The sequence below is a fragment of the Haemorhous mexicanus genome, chromosome 5 (genome assembly GCF_027477595.1).
Source record: "Haemorhous mexicanus isolate bHaeMex1 chromosome 5, bHaeMex1.pri, whole genome shotgun sequence".
Classification (NCBI taxonomy): domain Eukaryota; kingdom Metazoa; phylum Chordata; class Aves; order Passeriformes; family Fringillidae; genus Haemorhous; species Haemorhous mexicanus.
The window spans coordinates 38,693,004-38,712,949 of NC_082345.1; the positions used below are offsets into that span (position 1 = coordinate 38,693,004).

The 19,946-nt window shown below is 36.7% G+C and overlaps 1 protein-coding gene across 2 annotated transcripts in view; it reads right to left on the reverse strand.

Annotated features, from left to right (window-relative positions):
* ZDHHC17 (zinc finger DHHC-type palmitoyltransferase 17) overlaps nt 1-19,946 on the reverse strand; it is a 65,739-nt gene that overhangs the window by 44,695 nt on the left and 1,098 nt on the right. For both annotated transcript variants that reach the window (XR_009486553.1, XM_059846877.1), the window contains exon 2: nt 4,568-4,671. Coding sequence is in view for 1 of the 2 variants with exons in the window: in XM_059846877.1 (XP_059702860.1) it covers nt 4,568-4,671 (104 nt within the window). In the remaining variant the exon portion in view is untranslated. The remainder of the gene's footprint in view (nt 1-4,567; nt 4,672-19,946) is intronic.

Consider the following 19,946-nt stretch of genomic DNA (forward strand, 5'->3'; position numbering starts at 1 on the left):
TCAATATGGAGCATAATTAAAGCATATTATTGAGTTTGGCTTGTTCTGAAAGAAACGGGATTAGTCCAGGACAAAAATACCATTGTGCAAGCTCCTTTTGCTACCACAGTCTCTAAGCCGTTTCAGTAACTAACCTGTAACACTGTATTTGCCATTGCAGGTTAAAGATATTCTGACCTTAACACCTTGAAAAACAATACCCTACTGCCTTTTGCATTTAAAATATGCAATCTATTTTCTATTCTGTCGTCCACAAATACATAGACTCTTGAAAACAGACACTGCCAGCTTTGCAGCATGACTAACATTAGATTTGGCCACAATAATAGCAAGGAATCTCTCTACAGTGAGCACATCACCATGCCAACAAAGAGCAGGTAAACCACAAGCTCACTCCCTCATCTTGCTATCATTGTAACTCAAATCAAAGCTGTTTGAACTGGAAACGCAATTAACAGAAAAACTGATCTTTTTTTCTTCTTTGGAAATCTCATTCCCATGAATAATGATGGTAAATACTAACAAAGCCTTTAACACATTCTCAAGGTTTTTGTGTTAACAGTAAAACAGTTTTGTTTTCAACAGAAAAGGTTTTACTCAAGAGCTACTTAACAGACCATTAACAATAGTGTTGAAAGACAAAAGAAATTCAGCTCTTAAATACTGTTCTAAAGCCCTAAATTGTCTAGACAGTTGTGGCCATATTATTAATGTGGTTAAAACAGTCCCATCCTTCCACATGAAAGTCAGGTACATTTCACTTTCAGCAATATAATCAACGCCATGGGCACAAACAACCAGGAATAATGGATGTGTACCTGTGTCACAGTCTGTCCACTCTCTCCTATGACTAGCTGAAAAGAGCCAGGAGTAACAGTTCCTTTAGCCAACCCTTACCAATTTTAATTATTCCATATATACTTTTTTTTAATCAGTTACCCTATGACTGATGAGAAATAGTCATGAAAAAGGCATGTATCTGACGATTTTTTTCCTTGACAAAATTCAACATAATTTATATTTTATGCTGCACTATTTCACAATGCACACAACTTCATTTTGAATGATCTCATTGAATAAAACTTAACAGAAAAGTTCATCTTGAGATAATGAAATTATAATACTTGAGCTCAAGGAATCAATCTTGCAGATGTCACAAAAGCACTTATTAATACCATTAATGTTTAATATACATGTTCATAATGGTCATTTAACTTACTTTCAACAAAGCTGGAATTTGATCAAACTCACTACAAGCCAAAAGTGTCTATTCACTCTCAAGAGAACAGAAGAACACAATGCAGATTAATGTCTCAGATTTTGTTTTCCTAGTGACAGCCCATCACATGCTTCTCTACATGAGAACTTGAGCTACTTCTCAGTTTCTCAGCTTAAAAGATTTAAAACAAAACAAAGGCAGCAACTTTGTCAAGTTAACACAGGATGCTTCCCAAGACATCATATTAAAAGTTATGACTGCTGCCTTGGATGACAGATGGCTACTGCTGCCAGACCATAGAAATAAATGTACCTAACGTATCACCACTAAATTTCCCTTTTAAAACACTTGGGTTTTTTTAACCAAGATTCCATTCCCTCCCTGGAGCTCCCATGAGAACTCTGAATATAACAGTGGAACAAAACCAAAGGCAAGCATGGGTGATTTTTTTACTATTCCTCTGAAAATAGTTTTTCAAATACAGATGAGTGGTCTGCTTCTGCTTTCAGAAATGCAGTGGAGACTTTCTATGAACCAAACAACTTTGCTATAACCAAATATAAAATGGCAAAAAATTACACACACATTCTAACATCTGCAACATGACCTTTTAAAGCTATATAGATGCTCTTGGATATGTTTACAACAAAGTCAGTGAAAAGTGTTCATTGTATGAATAGGTACTAAAACCAAACACTACAATTTTTACTCCAGTAAAAGTTTCTGCAAAATAAAAACCAGAGTCTGACTATTTTTGATACAAAATATGCCTAGGGCTCCAGGTCTTTGTGAGAACTTACGAGAAGCATAATGGATAAAACATACAAACACCAATAAACTCTTTTCAATGAGCCTAACCACTGCTTCCTGTATGAAATCTTAATGTGATTATAAGAAGTTATTGTATTTGTAACTCATACTGTATGAGCATGTTAATTTGCATCCAATCTACGGATTAAGAAATGAATCACTTCAGTAAGATATGAAGAAACATACAAATATTTACGGAAGAATGTGAGGAGCTTGCAAGCTCTTGTTTTTCCTTGCTGAGAAACAAAATTGAGCACAGTATTTTACTAACATAGTTTTATTTCTGTGTAATCTAGTGTCAATAAAAACATGTCAAAATAGAATTTTAAACTCAAACGGCATATATGAAATATAGATGAGTTTTACATGTTTTCATCCCATTTTTCTCACCATCATCTTTAAGATTTAAGGAACAATGCTCTCAATTTTCATGTATGTTGGAACAATGTCATAACTAATTATTTTTTCCAGGAGAAACTGGACTTGGGAAAACAAATCCATCCAAACCAAGAGACTGAAATAATTCTTATTATTTTGCTACATCTTGCTTGAACTTACAGACCTGCTTGGAGGAAGAGTTCTAGGAGACTGATGAGTGGCCCCTTTTAAAAAAAAAATGTTGTGGCATCTTTCTTACATTACCACTGAACTAAAAAGTAAGGAAAAATCAGCAGATAATTTAATCTCAGTGAATATTAGTAATTAAGGACAAAGGGTAAACAATAAGATCACCTGTTTTCCTACATGGATGTGGTAGGCTATGCTTCTATAAATGCAAATAGCTACATCATTTTAGTAGGAAAAGTGTATCTTTTCAAGAACACTGAATTAATATAGCAGCAGCATTATTTATTTGACTCTAAATCTTATGATATTTGGTGGGTTTATTTTCTACCTGAATTTCAGAGATATTTCCCTTTATGACAGACATCTTTTATAACATGTCTCTCAAAACCTAGTAAATGCTTAAATAAAGGTGTGCCTGAGAGGACACAGGCTCAAGTTGCATCAGGGGAAGTTTAGGCTACATATTGGAAATAAATTCTTCACAGAAAGAGTGCTTCAAAACTGGAATGGGCTGCACAGGGAGGTGGTTGAGTCACCTGAAAGTGTTTAAAAAACACTTGATGAAGCACTCGGTGCCATGGTTTAGCTGATAATGTAATGTTGGGTCACAGGTTGGACTTGATGATTTCAAAGGTCTTTTCCAACCTAGTTTATTATTCTGTGATTCTGTGAATTCTCCATCTAGCCAGGGAAGTGCTGCCTGGATACCACAACTTGATCCTGCTGGCAATCCCCCTTCCCTGCAATAATAACCATTAGGGGTACAACATGAAACTGCAGTCCTGGTGGTGAGATGTCAACTCAGAGCTGTTGGTTCCTGTATGAGGAAAGCAGAAAAGAAGTGTAACAACTCAGCTGAAAGCACAGATCAGCCTGAATCTGAGGGTTAAGAGGGACAAAGATATTTTAGGTTCTCAAACATGCAATGAGCATACGAGAATAGAAGTAGGTAACTTTTAAAACCACTTCTGCTGTCAAACACGCTTCCACACTTTTATAAGAAGCAGCTAGTTTGATATGGTGCCAATACTTTAACTTCTAAAAATACCCTAATGTGAGTATTATAGGTTGCAGTGCTACTATTAATTATTTAGAGCAACAATAGCAGAGTCAGACATCTGTTTCAGGAAGCTCAACTCCTTACAGCTCAAAACAAAAAGTGAAGGAAAGTGCATATTTCCTATGCCTAAACTGGGCCCGTGTCACATGAAGAGCTGCAAAGCTGCTTTCAGTTCAGACAGGGTTTTTTAAGGAAAAAAATGGAAGAAAAATCTTCTCTTAAGAAGAAAAAGGCAAATGGCTCTGCAAGATACATAATGATTAAAGCATACAAGACAATAATAAAATTCTTAAAGAACTATCTCAGCTCATTGAAGAAAAGTGATGTTGGTGATGGTATCTGAATGGCAAACAGCAGCAAACTAAAAACAATGTTGTAACAACTTTCTGGAAAGTCTTGTAAATTAGTGTCTGCTAAAGGACTGTGGAACAAACAAATTTGTATAATACGTCTGCATAAAGAGAGCAATTAAATCTGCACTCATTTTACTCCTACAGTCCTTCTTCAGTACTAAACTCAGTCTCATAGTCGGTCTGAGACTGTAGAATCAGAGATAATGGAATTTAGAGACTTTCTAACCCATAAATTGATCAAACCCTTATGTTTGCATATAAATGCTGTCTGCTTACTTATCATCAGCTATGGAAAATAAACATCAGTACCATTCTCTCTTCCAACAATCTATCCAGCAACCACCTGTATTTACAACTTACCACAATTCCTCCCATATTTTTTATAAAATGATCCCCAATTGGTCATAACAGTAATTTTATAGAGCTTATTTCTGAAATCTTCCACTACTGGATTGAAAAATACATTTTATCTTCTACGTTACACAAATAAAACAACCTGTTTTACAGTTTGTAACTGATACAGACATAGACAAATCTAACATTCAAAAATAAACTTACTGTGTGGCTTTGACAATGTCCCAAGTGCTGTAATCATCAATGTGGCTTTTCCGTCCAAGAGATTCACTGTATCCATGGTTGTAATGGCTTTGAGGTTTTATTTCCTAAAAAAGACAAACTTGCTTTTAGAACACCCAAATCAGCAAGTTCGGAGGAAAAAAAAAAAATATACGAGCAAAACCAAAACAAGTGCACAATTAATTCAATGTATTACAAAGCCACCTAAATGTAAGAGTGGTACATTTCTACATTTTAAAAACCATATCCCCCAGCATACTTTCCAAATACTTTACAGAAAACACAACTTGCAATCACAGGGTTCTGCCAAATCCTACACTTTTTTCCTACTTGTATTTTTTACAAAAGGCAAACAAACTATGAACAAATTTCTTTAAATACTATTGGGTTTAGGTTTTTAGTTTTTGCTTTGCTTTTATAAAGGCAACATAACAGGTAGAAAAGCTATTTGCCACAAACTGACAAAGTCTCACTCTGTTACTACAAATAAATGTTGCATTTCAAACAGCAGAGGTTATCTGTGGATGTTTAAGCTGTGGGTCTCAAAAGTAAATGGCACGACCATGACGTGTTCTTTGGCAGATACAGCTTTCTGACTTAATTCTGTTGATGAAGGACAACACTTCCAGGCTCAGTGCTTCACCTGGTGGAATCTATATTCAAACACTATTAACATATCACTAGGACAGAAACATACAGTTTTTCTTTAGACAAATGAAAGCACAGCAAGCTGAAATTAAACAATTAATTTTATACATTTTCTGGACAATTTTATATGTGTTGCAGATGCTATAGCCTATCGCCTCTGTGCATCAGCCATGCAATTCAGCATAGCTACATAAAAAAGCATGAAAACTGCAACATGGGTGAAAAAGCCAAAAAGAAAAGAAGCAACTCCTCTACAAGCTCTAAAAATGCATTTCAGTTGATTTCATAAAAATGTATTGCTTACTTTCAGTTTCCCCCAACACATACTTACATTAGAAGAATTTTTATCTTTCATCTATACCTGAAAAAACTTTCAAACACCTTATGAAAGCTGTTTAATTAAAACAGTTCCAACTTCCACTTAGTCACTGAAATGAGCAATCAACTTGTTCAGTATTATACTACACAGATTTTAATTTTTTTTAATAAAGAAAGATAATAGAGTCAAGACAATGATCATGTAGTGCACCTAACCTTAACAAGGACTCATAGTCACAAATCTCCACTACTACCTTTCCTTAAAGTTGTATGTTGCCCTGTTAGCTCAACTGACTAAGAGATGTATTACAGCTAGGGAGAGTTCCAATTGCCAGTAGGAACAGGCCTTCCTATTTCTCGTGTTCTCTCAGCTGGGCAGTAATTTCTGCAAAAGGAGATGCTGGGAACAATGAGAAATAACTCCATACTGTGCCCAGTTGTAGCTAGTGAACCAAAGTGTTTGCTTGCTTCCTGGGACATTACCCAGCTCTCCATTGAATGGATGGGAGTTTAAGTGAACTGCCCTCTAACCCTCAGATGTTACTCATCTTGGCTGCTATTTTAAAATAACTATTTCTACTCTAAAATTATTACATACATTATCTCTTTTAATGAGGCTAGAAAAAAATTAAGTCTGAAACCCACATTTTAAGTATTTCTAGATTTCAACATGCTGAAGTACCAGTTAGGCAGAAGTCTAGAAACTTTGGATATCAGTTATAACTTCAGAGTAAACGATCAAGAAATTAGACTAGTTGCAAATATGAAAATTCTCAATATTTATGTAAAAACTGAGTAACTTCAGTTGAGCATGTCTGTATTCATTATATACACTATGCCTATTCCAGACAGAAGGAAAACAAATCCAAGTAAGAATTTCTAACGCATTGAGTACACTTTGTTGCATTAAATTAATATAGTAATTTATAGTTAGAAAAATTATGAAAATTTATACACTAAAAAAATCTTTCAAGAATTTGAAGCATTTAGAACTTTAAAACCAGAGCACCAGTTAACACTGATGACTAGTGCAGCAAGTCTTCATTTTCAAAATAGACTTATGTATGACTTTAGCTCAAAAAACCTAATTTTTCCGTATCACACAGTACCCAAGTGATCAGCAGATGATATTTTTTTTTTACCACAATGTTATCCTGCAGCATTTCATTTTTCTTTCCTAGTGTGAAAAATTACCTAGATGAACCAAATAAGCATTGCCAGCTCAGCAGGAAGGTTGCTTTGTTGCCATCTCTACAGGAGAGACAACCTAAAAATGTAACAGAGCATCTGCTGTCATCCAAATATTACGTTACAACCAATCCTCTTACAATTCAGAAACATAGCTTTGCTTTGTATCTGAAAAAGGCAACAGCTTAACCAAACCTTTTTTTTCCCCAGCGACTAGATAAGCCAGAGATAAGATAATTCATTGAGAGAGTTGAGATCATATTTTATGTTTAGGAATAGTTGAAACAATTCTTAAAATCCCCAAAGTTTTATGAACATCACTTCCTCCAAAATCATCCAACAGAGTTTTCTATATCGTAGTGTAAACTGTGGAAAAAAGGATGATTTTAGAGAAGAATATGCAAACACTGACCAATTTGGAAGTAAATCTTTAACAATAAGTCACAGCAAAGCATATAAAATCTGAATACTCAGCCAATATAGTCAATTCTCTGCAGCCTGGACACAGATTCCCAATCTTAGACTTGAAATTTATTGCTCATTATTATCTATGCAACTTGACAGTTGCATGCTGGCTACTTCGAGTACCATTCTATGGGGTTAACTCTTACCTGGCACTATGAGTGCCTAGTTTATAACTGTAACCTGCACAGTAACCTCTAGGTTCCTAAGTCAAAAAGCTATCAGGAATCAAGAGAAAAGAAAACCTGGATTTTGTGAATTACAGTAATCCTTGATTCACCTGGTGATAGGTGATTTGGACCAAGGCAATGCAAATAATGCTGTTACACACTATGCTTGGCTGACAACGAAAAAAAGAAAGAAGCAAGGCAGCTAGGAACTGAAAACAATTGTTTCAGGGTTCAGAAATTTCTGTGCCGTGCTAGGACACCTGAATATAAATGCAGAAGAGCAGTTCTTCCTAATTATTCTAGAAAGAATGATTTAGAAAGAAATAACCAAAGACTAAGAGAATGCAACACAGGCTTACACCACTAACTGGGCAATTTACCAATAACAGGAAAACAACTGACAGCCTGAAGCAGGAGACCTTTAGAAGACCTGCAGTGAGTGAATGCAAACCAGCTATCTGCTCAAGGGGGAACATTCCCCACTTCTAACATTTAGCACAGCAGCTTAAAAGACTGCCATTTAAAACCTGTCAAAATTAAACACAATCTCTTTTAATATGCACTACCAGAGACAATAGTTTCAGCAGATACACTCTCAGGCACCTCTCTAACTGGACAGCAGGCTGCCTGAACAAAGCCCCCTGTGCCCAGGCATACACAGCCAGCTCAGCCCCAGCAGGACCAACTGCAGTAGGGCTGCCCTGGGGGGAATTAGCCCGGCATGAATCATTTTGCATTGGCAGCTAAACTAGAAAGAAATTACACCTAAGACATTTACACAGTATCTCTTCTCAGAGTTAACAAAAAATGGTAACACACAAAACAGAGATTACTTCCTCCAATTTGCTGGACAGAAAAAAAAGCTCAACTTTTAAATTCTGCAATGATCTAGATTACATGCCTCCCACTATCAGAGGAACAGAAATAAGCATAAAAACCTGAAAACTGATGAATATAGGCTTTTAAGTTCCCACTTAAAGGAATGAACCTCCCCTGAATTCATACACCCTCACACAAATTTTAGGAATATACTTTAAATTCTTGAAACTATTATGACTTTTTTAAACATATGATATGACAGATTGATAATAAAAAAGCAACATAACATTTTGAGCCTAGAGTATAAACTGCATTAACAAATGCCTTCAACAACATTTCCTAAGTGTTAAAATATTTTCCCTTTTTTGATGAAAATATTTATTCCAGGGAAATTTAATTTTTCAATGATGATCCACTGTTAAAAAAACCTCAACAGCCAGTTAAAAGTGCACTTGTTTTCTGCTATTTTGGTCTTCTGTGACAATGGTTCTTCCCCAGCTGAGTCATGAAAACCAGTAAGAAGGTAGCAGAGCAGAGATCTGATGTCACTGATTTAAAATAGGCAAGTTGCAAACACTAGATTTCTGGTTGTTCCATCCTGTCTCAAGGAGCCATTTTCAAGCAGGACTCGAGCCAAAATTGTTACCTTTACTAAAAGAGAAAGGTCATTCCTCAGCCCACTCTTTGCTCTTGGTTCCATGCTCCTGCTGCCTAACTGAAGCCAACTTGGAGCTGTGGTCACACCACGCCCACTCCTCTCATGGCAGCAAAGGGGCAGGAGGGATCAACACGAAACAGAAAAAAACCTCAATCTTTTAGTAGGACAGCGAGCTGAATCTGTTTGTCCTGTGAAAACACAGAGCCACTGACAGAGGGAAAGCAAGCCAACAGAAGGCAGCAGGAACATCTCTGTACCTGCTAATTGTTAATTTGACTAAGTAATCATGGACAACTCACTCCAGCTTTTAAATAACCAAAAAGTTGGGCAGACCAGTTGAAAAAATTATTCTGTTTAGAAATTGCTAGAGTTGGCTGGTATGGAAGGTTGCAAGAAAGACAAATTTTGCTCATCTGTAAGAACGATATTTGGTTTCCCCATTCCTACCAAGGATCACCTCTTCTAGATGAGCTTCCCACTTCAGTGACTATCCTTTGACAAGGCCCTAATCACTCATGTGCATCTGTGACAATTTTGTCATTATTCATTAGTCACAAAATGTGCAGACAGCTTGCACAGATGCACAAGAAACATGATGTAGGAAAAAAAAAAAACCTCAAAAGAGAATAATGCTTTAAAAACAACCACAAAAAAGACATGTTTTGGTAAAAAAAGAAACAACAGGAAAAAGCAAAACTCCTCTGGAAAACAGGACCAGTAAGATGGGGAAAGAGAAGATAATGCAAAATATGAAATATAACTCCAAAGGAAAAAGTATGAAGTGCAAGGGAGGGGAAATGTTTCGTCCCGGAAGCTCTGCTAATATCAGCATTCCCAATCAGTCCTCCTCATAACCACATGCATAAGTAAAGTTACACTCATTTATTTCCCCTCGAATATTCAAGTTCTTAATAGTTTCCAATAAAAAAGCCTAAATGAAACAAGCTTAAGAAGGATTTTGAGAATAGTATTTACAGAAAAAAATAAGAAGTTTTGCATGAAAGAATAAGATGACCAAGACTGAATTATTCTGAGATAGCAATTTCATAATTCACAATTATACATAGCAGGAGGATATGAATAGGTCAATATGCCTGCTTGGACATAAGGAAGGGAGGAAAGAACTGCTGCTTACAGCTGCCACACATGGCTCTGGAAGGCACTAACAGATGGCTAGGACTGCTTTTCCTTTAGAGTTATGCAATGTTGCTGCAAGGAAGAGATACCATGATCAAAATCAGACACTCAAATTCTGAATGGTGACCAAGATCATTGAGACTTTAAAGAGAAAATACTAACAGGTTTCAAAATATAAACTTAGAAATAGAAGTATTACCTTCCATAAAATATTGCATACTATTGCATCTGTTTCTTAATAGAAGCAAAATAATTTCTTCTTTAATTGATGACTACACTATTTTCATATCTGGCTGTAGTCAAAGAATTATAATCAAATTGGATGTGACTGCAGCTGTTTCAGGGAAGCTAAATAATAATCCTCATGTATGTGTGTTTCATTTAGCAGGGACTACTGGAAGTTAGTATTAAAGAATTCCTTCCCCCATATTTGTGTGTTCAATTTCCTGGTACTTCATTTACTACAGTGCAGCGGTTTATAGTTTTCTCTCCCAGTTTTCCTCCTGCTTTTAAAAAGGTGCAAGAATATATACAGACAAATTTATAGTTAGTTATTTGCATATTATAAACACCCACATGCATTTATATACACAAAACTAGTCACTCACGAACTAACATTAACAGAAAAATGCTCCCAAAATAAAAAAGCAAATTGATCAAACACAAACAACAAAAAAGAGATACTGCTGCAGAATTTTAGTATTTTCAATGAAAGATCCTCTTCTAAAGATCCTCTTCCTTCCCCTACCCCTTTAGCTAACTCTGCAACTCACGAAGTTCCAGAAAGAGAGGCTAAAATTTGTTAGTATTAGAGAGAATCACAATGAATCACAATCACAGGCATAAGAAGAGCAGCTTTTTCTTCTCTAGAAAACAGTTTATCCCAACATTTACTGCTGCAACAGTTCATCTAACTGTTGACTGTCATGGAGTGAGAACAGTCTGATCCTTCTCATATTCACAAAAAGACCTAGCCCAGAAAGTTAAGAATTCTCTAGGGCTATGTAGGTTCATAACTTTGAGGAGCCAGAATGATCAGCAGCTATGAGCTGTTAGATAGTCTGGACTGGGATGATCCACATACAACTTCAGTTTAGATAATCCATGCTAGAAAATTTCCACCTAAACCAGATGAAGTTCTCCATGGAAAAAAAAAAAAAGCCATACCACTTGTTTTATTAACTGATCAAATGATGCATTTTAAAAAATAGTTCAGTGTTTGGCTAGCGAATATATACCAGTAGACTTGCCTTACTTTGATCCTTAACCATTAACATTAGGATTCTCCCTGCCCCTATTATAGCAATGAATTACACAAAATTAGTATGACATGCTAAAACAAGCTTCCATTCAATGGCATTTCTGTTACTTTTTTCCATTACTTTTTACAGTTCACTGGATTTTGTGAAGTCTGTTTAGCTTACTTCCTATAATTTTGGTCTAATTAGACAATTTCTTGACTAAAAGAAAAGATGCATTTATGAAAATCCCTAGAGAAGCTAATTATAGAATACATAAATAATGGAAATAAATCTTTCCCTAATACTCAATCTTTTTTTAATCAATATATAGCTTAAGTAGACAATGCTTTCCTTAAAAAGTGGTGAAATAAATTGAGAAAAGCCTCACCTCAAACACCATAAAGCAGTCCTTTGGCTGCTACAGACTTCCACCCACATGCAAGTCAGGCATCACACAAAGACCATAATCCTGCATACTCTCCAACATAGATTTAATTTTTACATAACGAGTTAGAGATGCTCAACTAGAGCCCTTAATCCAACCACTCTATGCAGAGGTCAGAGCTCATGTGATTTAAAGCACAGCTATAATGATAAGTTTTGTTTCTTCAAAACAAGCACCCATAACCAGTCAACTGTTTTCCAATATTTTCTTTGAAGATGCTGCTAAATTGAACAGTTCCTAGATTGAACTTTAGGAAGCCATAGCTTCACAAGTAAGCTTTTCAAAAGGCTTTGTATTTGCACACAAAGCAAGCACTATTTAAAAGAGTTACATTTATTAGCATTTGTAATGGTTAAAAAACTTAAAATGCTATGGTGTAAAGCTCACTATAAAGCTTTTGTTTAGTCAGCAACTTGCATTAACATGTACATTTATCTTTTTGGTTTTCTTTTCAAGGAGTGTTGCATTATGTTCTTGGCCAAAAATCTCAGGACTTTGGCAAAAATGAAACTATGCTTTTTCCAAGACAGGTCTAGGTCTCACAATACACAAGCTTACAGAGCCATTAGCCTAAAAAAACAAAAATCTCTGAAAGACCAAGCATTAAGAATCAGTCATGAAATTAGTGTAAAACCATTTACATATTTCACTCTTTTAAAGTGCTAAACTTCAAAACTACACCCAAGTATGTGTCTAGCCCAACACTGATACTCAGTTACTTGGAGAAAAAACAGCCCTCTTTTTCAAATTCACAGAAAAGGATATTCTTAAAAGTCTTTTTCAAAGGTAAATGTTTTTTCCCATCAAGAATTAGATCACCAGCAAGTGCACACAACAGAACGAGCAGTCAGCCTAGTTAGAGATGCCCTTTTCTCCATGGCAGACACAGAGAAAAAAGTTAGTACAAGTTGTGCTCAACCCTTACAAAAAATTTCAATTCACCATTTCCATCTCAACTTTTTAGCAGCCCATGGAGCTTCTCATCAACAGCCAGGGGAGCAAACTCCCATTCCCAATTATAATAAATAGAAGCTGGTTAACCCACCACAACTAGGAAGTGCAAGAAAGGTGTTTCTAGTCATGCTAACAGACAATCTTCTGCAGCAAATGAGACAGCTCAGTGAATCCATGGTCTAACACTGCAGAAGGGTCCTGTTCTCTCCAACTCCTCACTTTCCAAACCAGGACTGCCAGCTCACCATCTGCCTTCTGTCAGTGTTTTAGTGCACTTGACCCCTCCATGAGTAGGCTTAGTGAACTGGCAGAAAGTTATTCACAGCAGTTTTTTTACTGGATGCATTTTCTACTGATTTACTTCCCTGAACTGGCTCATCCTGGGACCAGAGAGGCATCACTGGCATATGAGTGCAGCTGCAAGCACCTAAATCACAATCAGCTTAAGACAAGCTAAAAGTGATCTGCAATGAGGCAGGTGATCACACTCCTGGTCGTGGCTGCACCCTCTCCATTACCTCTCACCCATTCTCACAACAGCACAGCAAAGGTGTCCGATCAGGTCACAGACTCACCAAGCAAGTACCACCCCAAGTCACCTACTAGCCAAGAGCTCACCCCAAGAAGGGTGAGGAGCTGTGTTTGGGTTCCACAATGGCTTGAGACCAGCTTAAGCTCAATCATAAAAATCACACCCTTCAGAGCCAGCAATGTAAGTGTTCTCAGAGTACGCTCTGATGTCCCCTCTCTCTTGCTACTCCGCTCCCTCTGTCTTGAGTCATCTTCTGATCTTGAGCAGTCATCTTCTGATCTTTTCAAGCTCTGACCACGGCACTTCCACTACACCCCACTTTTGCAAGCTCCTCCCTTATAGAGAAAATCAAGGAAACACTTCTACATATCTCAGGGCATCCTGCAAGTGTAGGAAGAAATTACTAGATCTCCAAATTGCACAATTGTAGTCTAATGATACAACACGTACTGGATGTGACAGGCCCAAGGCTTCATTTCAGAAAAATCCCTCTACTTTGCTCCACAGTCTCATTTGTAATATACCCCCGTATGTATCTCAACTACAAAGATACCAAGAATGTCAAATCTTTATCTCACACTGTCTTTGAAAAGCCACAGAGGACAGTGTGCATGATGAAATATCACTTACCGAGGCTGCTCCTACGTAAACATGTCAGTACCAATGGCGACATTGCTCAGTTTTCAAGCAAACAGCAAACAAACATCTTCCTCCTTAATTCTTTAAGTTTTCTTTCACATTCATTAAGTCTTATTACTTTTCTAAGCAAACAGGCAAACACAGTGAAACAAGCACTGTTGAAAGACTAATCATCTGTGAAATCTGAGAGATGTAAGGCCTGTGCTTAATGAGTAAAAGCAAACTGAATCAACACAAATTTGGATCAAACCAGACATTTATCTCTTATGCATTAAGAGGGCCTGTCTCAAAACAATTTTTTAACTTTAAAATCAATTACTGCCCAAATCAGAAGAACAAACCATTTTAGACAGTTGAAAACTAGTTTAAGTGTTTTACCAGATGCCCAAGAAGCCACAATTTTAGCACTGAGAAAAAGACCAGAGTGGTGAAAAACTGCACCATTTATAAAGGCCACTGTAACAAAACAACTGCAAAAAAAATCTTGTAAGAATTGCAAGTGAAGCATTGGCAATGATGATGACAAATTAGAAATATATGAAAAAACAAAAATGCTAGCAAAAGGATACAATACCTCCCTATCCCAATAAGGGCAAGCACCATCCTAGCAATAAAAGAAATTAACAAAGGTGTCAAGATTACAAAGTAAGAATGATAGAACTGTCAATAAAAACACAAACCCACAAAATTTGAAAATGTTCAGTAAGTGCAGAACTAAAAGAAAATTTAAATTGCCCAAATAAAATGTTTTCTATAGAACAACAAGTATTAAAGTTCTATAAATTACATGTTGTTTGGGTCAACCATATAGCCCAAAAGATGTGAATACTGCTATTGAATATGGCAGAAGAAACTCATGCAGTCTGGATACAAAATGACATGGGTTATAAACAGTTACCATTTTAAGTTATTGCTGCCTTTTCTAGGTTTTGATATAAAACTGACAAAAAAGCAAATACTAATATGCAGACTACAAAGACTAGTACCAGGGCTTCACAGGAAATTAAACCTGTCACTTTCTTTGGATAAATTAGTAGCAATGGTCAAACACAGTTAATGTCCAAAATGTTTGGGTTAGTAGTGTTTGATATTTTGATTAAGAAATTAGAATACAATTAAAGTTAATGTGGTCTGTCTTGCATGTACTAAAAGCTACAGGTGAGCAAGCTTTATTCTTAGTATTTATTTTATAATTTTTACCTACTCTCCAAGTTAAGGAATATGCTCCAAAAAAAACTCATCTTGGTTTTTTCAGTAGCTCCCATTTTTAAACCCCCAGAGAAGTGTCAATAAGAAAACACTAAGCATCCTTCAGAGGCTGTACCATGACCCACCCTATTTCATCACTGCAATGCAGAAGTAAACAACAGTTAGAGATAACTCTTACTGGGCATTTACTGGGAGGGGACAGTGGGGAGTGTGCGGAGAGAGAAAGAGGGGAACAACTAATACTCTCTTTCTGATACAACTTAGGGAATGTTGGGACAGGACAAAATTAGGGTTTTTTAAATATCAACAAAAGCCAAGTCCTATCTAAAATAAGGACCTATCCTAGAAACTACCTTGAAGGGATGGTCATTATCTGAGTACAAGTTTCCAGTGTGACACAGTTCCCAACAAGACCAGTTCAAATCTATCTATGGGGAACGATGAGCAGGAATCATAGGATGGCCTTAGTTGGAAAGGACCTCTAAGCCCATCTAGCTCAAACCCTCTGCAAGGACAGAGGGCACGGATGCCTGTCACAAGAGCTCAGAGCCCCCTCCAGCCTTGAAGACTTCCAGGGATGGGTCATCCAGAGGGTGCTTACTGCCACAGAAAGAACAGTGCACTGCTCCCAAGTTCCCGCAACGGCTACTGCACTGAGAGCAAAGCCATCAAAACACTGAAAGAACAAATGAACACGAGAGACTCAAAAGGGTCAGGATGACTGCAGACCATAACAGTAGTGTAGGCATCTGATAATCATCAGCATATTAAATAGATACAGACAGACCTATATTTGGACAGGTATTTTGCAAGATGTAATGAACAGAAATTAAATTCAGGCTAGAAACATGTTTAAGTCTTAAACAGACTAATTAAATTTGAGGGCAACTTTCCCAGTTACGCAATATGACCTATTAACATAGGATTTTATTTTCTTTTTTACTTTATAATTAGCACTCTGGCAATAAAAAGAATTTGTTAAAAAACCTTCAGCCTGTAATATAAGGTTGGATTAGATCTGCAATCCTCTCCATACTCAGCCTCTGAAGCTACCCAAGATACACCAAGTAGGGCTCAACCTTCAATATCAAGCATGCTAATCTGTTTGAGACTTCACAGTTCTGTTGTCCTTTCTAAGCAGTATAATAAGTGATACCCTGATCTTTGAATGAGCTCCCAAACTCAAGACTAGTCTCTGGAGTGATCCTGACTAAACAACACAGTAAGTTCTGGATCTGTATGGGACAATTAAGAACAATCTGCACTCCAGGACAACCCCAAGAATATCTACAGAACTCCACAGAGAATAGAGCTGGATGGTAAAGTCAGGCCTTTCACTGACATTTTGAACAGAAAAAATTAGAGCAAAGCTCACAGTAGGTTTATTTGTTTTCTTCAAATTACCTATAAGGAATGTAAGTATATATGCTTCTAACTTCCCTGGTAGTTACAAAGTGAACCAAAAAGGAGAGAAACAAAGATAATGATGGCTTCCATCGGGAAAAATTCCTGTCAAACAGAGGCTATAACTGTTAAAACTGCTTTTCAACTTTGCAAGAGGATTGTTCTTGGACAAGATTTTTTTAATGCCAAGAGTAAGCTGTAATAAATAATAACATCTATCTTTCTCAAATATATCCCACACCACCTGATAGTGGTAAATACACTACACTGAAGTAGCAAACCAGATCTTCCTTCCCAGTAATAGCTCTTACCATTTAGGAGGAGATGCAGCTCTCAACAGCTGCAATATCTTTGGCAGTTAGGGCCTTACTACACACATATCTAGAATATTTTTCAAATACAAAGGAGCATTACAGGCAAAACCCATTTTCTAAGATTCTTCTCCCTCCCCACCCCTTGAACTTCAGAACAAAACATCCAAACCTATCATCACCTACCATAGCAGAGTCAGGAATTCACTCTTTTTGAAGTCGTATCTGTTGGCCTATTAAAATAATTTAATCAGAGGACAACAAACCCAATCAGCATGAACAGCATTCCCACAGCAGGGCTACACTGTATAAAAGGAAGCAGAGCTTGCTATTCTGTCACTAGAAACCTAAACATTGGGCAAATGAAACAAACCAGCAGGGAGGGACTACTTAGCCCAGTGTTAGCCTGCCATGGCAGGGTGCTCTGCATCCCTCCTAATGGAGCTACCATATCACACTGCAGGTCAACCACGACCATGTCCACCCGAGACCTATCCCCATGGGGCTCCCTTTGGTCGACAATGCATTCCCAACCCTGCTGAGAATTCCGAAGAATTCATGTATATGAATCAGACTCACTCCAACATAGTCTACACTCCTCTATATTCACATATTTGACACACCACTCAGTTATCCATTTGTGGAATTAAAAAACTTGCATCTGGTCTATAGAAAGATCCTTGAACTCCAGCTGAAAGCATCAACAGCTGGATAATCCACTACTGCCCTCCTTCCTTCACTACAACGATTACTCACACTCCACGTTTACCACTTGTGCTTTTCAATTTGATCCCATTCAACTTCGCTTTCCAGTCACTGGATCTTGTTAAGCATTAACTGAATAAAGCACTGGATTTCAGTAGGAAAATATTCACATGGAGAAAAAAAGATAGCACTCACTTTTTCAGATAATGTGAACAGGGATTTTGCAGGCTTTTTACCTACCGCAAGGAATTATTAAAATATTTTTTTATTCTTTCCCATACTCTTCACTATTTAATATTTTTTAAAGACAAAACTTCATCATGAGCATTGCCACATGTTCAGCCAAAAATCATCTCCTTGTTCTTATACATTTTTAAACAAAGCATTATACTGAGAACTTCTGCTGAACTGCTTGTTCATATTTGTCTCCTATCAGTCAATAACTTTTGGGATACAATCCCATGCATTGCAGCTTTATCTTCAGTGCACTACTTTGAATATAGCTGCTCTAAAGTGTGCCTTGCTAATATTTTAGCATAATTTCACATGAATTCTAGATGATTTTCTACAGTTCCATCCTCCCTGCTTCACACCCATCTATCTTGTTTGTCTGCAAATTTTACTATTTACAATTTTGATATTGCGTCCAAATCATTAAAGAAAAAAATCTGAGTCTAGTAGACTAATTCCTGCAAGACTTTTAAGGAACAATGACATTCAGGAATGATTCTACAAGATGGATCAGTTAGCCAGCAGTTCTCCAAGCATTTATCACATAAGATCCTCCTACAAGTATCACATGTGCAATTAATATTATTTGTTGTACTTCACCACTAAAATTATCTTCAGAAGCTTTGTTGTTCCACTGGCAATCTTACAGGTAGAAAGATGGGATCTACCCTCTCACACTAAACTGAACTTGTCATAAGGCAGAATAAATATCATTGGAAAGAAGAGTCTATTACTTAAGTTCAGCTTGCATTCATGAGGGAGGGAGCAAGGGAGGCCCAAGAACTCAGGATAGTACCACACAAACCCTTCCAAAAGCACTCCCGCTATAAATTTCCCAAAACATTCACATCTCCATTCATTTCTACTTCTTCTTACCAAAATTACCAAATCACTTTAAACTGAGTCTTTCACAAATAAATAAATAAACAGATCTCCCAGCATGACAGTATTTAAGTAATTTTCTCTATTCCTTCAAAGCTCTTTCCTACAACACTAATATTGTATTCATAGTATTTCATGACAAAATGCAAAGCCTTAGAGTCCAGATAAAAACAAACACATCCCTTCAAAAAAAAAAAAAATCAAACAAACAAAAAACCTGCAAAAATTTCAAACAATTTGAAAGTAATCCAAATTAGTCAATACAAAAGAAGTAAGAAGCAAAAGTCTCATTAAAAAACGCATACAAAAATACCTGAAAAAGATACCAAAAATAAACAACATCACCACGAAGTAAAAAAAAAAAAAAACAAAAGTTAAGATGTTGACAGTCCTATAAAAAGAAGCAGTTTTAAATGTACACAAATGTTGGAACTGATTATATGCTCTAACGTCACTACTTACATAAGGACATGGTGCTATTTTCTTAAAAAGTGGAAATCACCATGTATTGGGGCCCCTGACCTTCAAAAACGACTGAACGCATGCACTGCATTGTTCAGTGGGCAGGTCTGTGACAGTACAGCTCTGCTATGGCACACAATCCCTAAGTTTGTAAAAGAGTGTTTCTGGAGTGTCTGTTAACAGCCAGACACTGATGTCCCATCACCAACATGAAAAACATCCGTCTCTTTTAAAGTTTATCTGTACAAAGACTTTAGGGAATAAAGAAACACTCACTGAAATCCATGTAGACACTATCTTGTGAGTAAGATCTAGTCAGACACTCAGCCTTTCTGGAAAAATCCAATAAAACTCCCTCCAAACTAGTGATGTTGACTCTGTATTAAAAGATACCAGCTGATGTTACAGCACACAATATATATTAACTTCCATTCCCATCTTCTGTGCAGACATTCAGCTTTATGCATCAAAGGAACAGTATAAAATTCTACCAGATTAACTAGCTAGACTACAAATTTAAATTGAGATATTTTCGTTTGCTATACAGTAAGTACTCCAAGTTAACAAACACTAGTCTTCAATCTTTAAAACACAATGACTTTCTGACAAGCTGTAAATGCTTTCTATTCCACTTTCCAATCTTAGATTGCCTATTTAAAGTTTCCACAAGTTAAGAACACTTTCTTTCAAAGAACATCAACATCCTACAGTCTGGATCACTACTGAAAAGTTGTGTCACTTCTGAAAATCATCAGACACTGCTACCGAGGGTACTGCATTTAATCTGACTCCAGTTAGGCTGCAAAAACGTGTAGCAACAGTCTACACACATCCCTTAAAATAAATCTCCAAAAAACAAACAAACCAACCAAAACCACAAAAAACCCCCCAACCAATAACAAAAAAATGGAGACAGTCACTTGGGGTTTATTGATAGCTAATCACC